Raw genomic sequence first — 3960 nt, 5'->3', positions numbered from 1 at the left:
AAATTTGCATATTTTATAAAAACCATTAATTTATAACGAAATTACTTGTTGTTTAACATTTGTCTTTGAATTTATTTATTTTTGGAAATAATTATATTTTATAATAGTAAATTCATAGTAATATTATAACTCATTATATAGTTATTAAAAATGCCGCGGACACGAAAATAATAGAAAGGACACTATATACACAGGGAGGACGTCCTTTATAGCGGGAGGACGTCCCTAAACCACAAAGGACGTCCTTCGGCCTATATTCCCGTCCTTCGTCCCCATGTCCATTCTTTCTCTTTAATAACAACAAATATCAAATAATTGAATTTATTATTGTTTTTGATATTATTATTTGTTGTTACTTGATTCATAAAATTATAATATACGTGTATTATATATTATAATTTATTAATTAGTTAAAAATTGATCAATTAAAATAAAAAAGGGGTAATAAAACTTCAATTTAATGTTAATAAAACACAAATTTTTCATTTGTTATTATTATAAATTCTAAAATATTTATAATATCGAAAATGGAAAAAGATATAAACAAATTTTAGTTGATATAAAATAATAAATTTGTAAATTTGTTAAATTAACTAAACATAAAAATAAGATTCATAAAAAATATATGAAATAGTTTTATGTATATAGATATCAACCATAAAAATAACAACCTATTCCATTCTATTAAAATATAGCAACTTTTATTTTAATTGTTGAAAAACAACAAAAATCTGAAACAAAAACAACAAATTAATATAATTGCAACAACGTGGTATTAGAGAGTTTACATGTAACTTCCAATGTCAAACTCAACAGAAATAAAGAACGTTCAAGAGCGTAATTTATACATTGCTTATCAAAGTGTTCTCATGCTATTATTATCTCCATCAACATCGTTTATAATCGGTAAACCTTCTCATAGAGCAACCAAAACACTTAATTTCATTGTTGTTAAAGAGCTTCTCGTCTACGAGGAAGATAACAAAACTTTTTCAATACATTTAAAAGAATTAATCAAAGAACGTGCAAAACAGATGATTATTGATTTAAAAGAGAAGGGGCGCAGCGAATTAGCAGCACAAAGAGTTGTAAATTATGAGAAGTCTAGAGATTCAATTGATTTTCTGGAAGACTTGTTGTACTTACAAGGAATCAATGTTGCTCACAAAAAAGTGAATAGATTTGGATTGGGGTGCAATGTAGAAATTCAATTACAAGACAAAAGCATTTGGAGGCGGAGAGTTATCCAATTTATAGGAGAACAAATAAACACATATTTGTACAAACGAATGGAAAAACAAAAAGAAGTTGAAATAAAAAGGAATGAGTTAACAATATGGTGGGAGAATAACAAAAATAATCTCAAATAACACTTTCAAGAACATTAGTTTATTTATATAAATTTTTAGTTTTATTTTTTTGTTTTTTGAAATAAATGGTGTAAGTAAAAATAGTTTACACGTTTGTTTTTGTAATTATTTTTTATGTTTTGAACGTGTTGAAAACAAATTTAAAAAAATAGAATATTATAGCTTTTATTTAAATTGAATTAACTTTATATTTTAATCAAAAAAACCCAATTTTAGAATTTAAAAAATATTTTTAATTTGTTAATTATATGTTAATATTAATTATCTTTAATTTCAACATCTATTTAACACATTTAGAATTTTTGATTATTATTAACTTTTTTAATTTTTATTAAAATCAAAAATATTCAAATTCTAAATTAAATAATTTATTATAACAACTTTAAAAATAAAAAATGATTGTTTTTGAAAAATCTTTGTTTGATTCCAAAAATTATATAAATTATAAATACTAAAAATACATTAAAAAGACAATCATTCTATTAGTACATAAAACTTAACTCGTTCATGATGGTGTTTATATCACTCCTTTCTTTAGGCTGTTGTTTCCATGCGTTTTCAATCACATTTCGATACGTTTTATTTAACATGGAAATTGATTCGGGTCGTTTTCCAGTCGATATATGATCTGCAACAGACCAAGCATAACAGAAAATTGTTTTTGGAAAAGGATCTTCCCAAGTGAAACATTCCAATATTGTTATAGCCAATGAATAAATATCTGCACTTTTTGTGTATTTTTCTCGATTCAATATTTCAGGCGCCATATATTTTGGTGTTCCAATACCTCTTGTGAAAGTCATATTAGTCATCAACATGTTCACATTTCTAGCACTTCCAAAATCAGTCAATTTCGAATTCACTTTTTCATTCAAGTCAGTTGATATTACCAAAATATTGTCTGGTTTAATATCTCTGTGTAATATCCCGTTTTCATGTAAATATTGAATTCCTTTAGAAGCGTCTAACATTATTTTAATTTTCAATTTCATTTCTATTTCATTTGATTGTTTGTGTTTTATCAAGTCTTGTAAACTTCCCAAAAGTGCAAATTCGGTAACAAGACAGATTTTGTTTGGTATGAACACAGCTCCATAAAAGTGGACAATATAATCACTTCGAAATTTATCCAACATACTCACTTCACTTTCAAATTCGATCATCCCATTTGTATTATTACATTGTTGTTTCATCTTTTTAATAGCAACATTATTTTCTCTAAATGTACCTTTAAAAACGATTCCAAAAGATCCTTCGCCAAGTTTCTTTTCTTCTTTTAATTCGTCCGGGTCAATTCTTGTTGTTATTTTAGATGTTAAACTAAATTTAATTTCTTTATATATTTCCTTTTCTTTATCCAAAGAATTTGAAATAAGAAGAAATTCGCTTTGAATTTTTGAAGTGCAAAGAAGTGTGACAAATATCTCAAATTCACAAGCTTCCCCTTTCCCGAGAAATATAAGTTGTGGGTTGGACTCAAATATAAATTTGGAGTTTTCTGAAGTTTTATTTGAAATTTGGATTTTCATGTTGTGTTTTGTGGTGTTCCCAACACATAACAATTCACGGAGTTTTTCGTTGACATTCGCCTCTTCCCCATCATTAAAAATGATATCTGTTGTATTCACAACTATCCCATTGCCAATTGAAATAAAATGAATATTTGATTTTTCAATAGAGAAAACAGTTGTAGTTTTTTCCAATTCATTTTTTCGTTGTTTATTTTGGATTAAGTTAAACAAGAAAACAAATGTTGTGGTGACCAAAACAATCATTAAAAGACAAAACGTGACTATTATCAAAATAATCCACCACACTGCTTTTGATACACAAGAAGTCCCATTAACACTTGGAGTGTGCCAAAAAGTACATTTCGAACATTTTGAATTTTTAATTTGGTTACAATTGGGGACTTTACTCAATGAAACACATTTGTTGTTTTCATCTAAAATATTATTCTCGTTACACGAGGTACATTTATTACCAACTAAATAACACGTTTTGCAATTATCGTCACATTTTTTACATTCATTAAAGTTTACTGAATAATACCCACTTAAACACTTGTTACACCCATTTTGGGTGACTTCAACTTGACAACCAACAATTATATTTTGTGGTAAACAGTCTCCACCTACCGTTTTGAAATTCGTTTCATTACAAGTTAAACACATTGAGGCCGTATTACAAGTTGTACAGTTAGTTAAACAGCGAACACAATCAAGACCTACTCGAAAATATGTATCTTTGCATTCATAACACCCACTTGTGATTGTTGATATTTTTTTGCATTTATCCTTTAATAAATCATTGGAAATACAAGTGTTGTTCACTCCCAAATAAAATCCACTTTGACAAGAAAGACACAAAGATGATTTTGATACACAAGAAGTGCATATTTCATCACATTTAACACATTTATTGCCATCAATATAATATCCCGGTTCACAAATCAAACACCCCCAAATACCCATTTTTATACAGTTATCAATCGGATTTTCTGTCATTTTTACACAATTTTTATCAATATTCATGTAATATTTTTCATTACACTCAACGCATTTTTGATTAACATATGAAGAACAATTTT

The 3960-nt window shown here is 26.9% G+C and overlaps 2 protein-coding genes across 2 annotated transcripts; one reads left to right on the top strand and one right to left on the bottom strand.

Annotated features, from left to right (window-relative positions):
• Positions 1–800: 800 nt before the first annotated feature.
• Positions 801–1370, top strand: EIN_136920 (hypothetical protein; the record flags this gene model as incomplete). Its single annotated transcript, XM_004185286.1, has 1 exon — positions 801–1370. The coding sequence occupies one exon, from the start codon at positions 801–803 to the stop codon at positions 1368–1370; it is 570 nt and encodes a 189-aa protein (XP_004185334.1).
• A 482-nt stretch (positions 1371–1852) lies between these two features.
• Positions 1853–3958, bottom strand: EIN_136910 (tyrosine kinase, putative; the record flags this gene model as incomplete). The annotated part of the gene is made up of 1 exon (XM_004185285.1): positions 1853–3958. A coding segment is annotated over one exon (2106 nt), but the record flags the coding sequence as incomplete, so codon positions are not given.
• Between the last annotated feature and the right edge of the window lie 2 nt (positions 3959–3960).

This window comes from Entamoeba invadens (genome assembly GCF_000330505.1).
Source record: "Entamoeba invadens IP1 unplaced genomic scaffold scaff_1105074726609, whole genome shotgun sequence".
Classification (NCBI taxonomy): Eukaryota; Evosea; order Mastigamoebida; family Endamoebidae; genus Entamoeba; species Entamoeba invadens.
The sequence above is the reverse complement of the archived record's forward strand: the minus strand, read 5'-3'. Positions and strand labels throughout refer to the sequence as shown.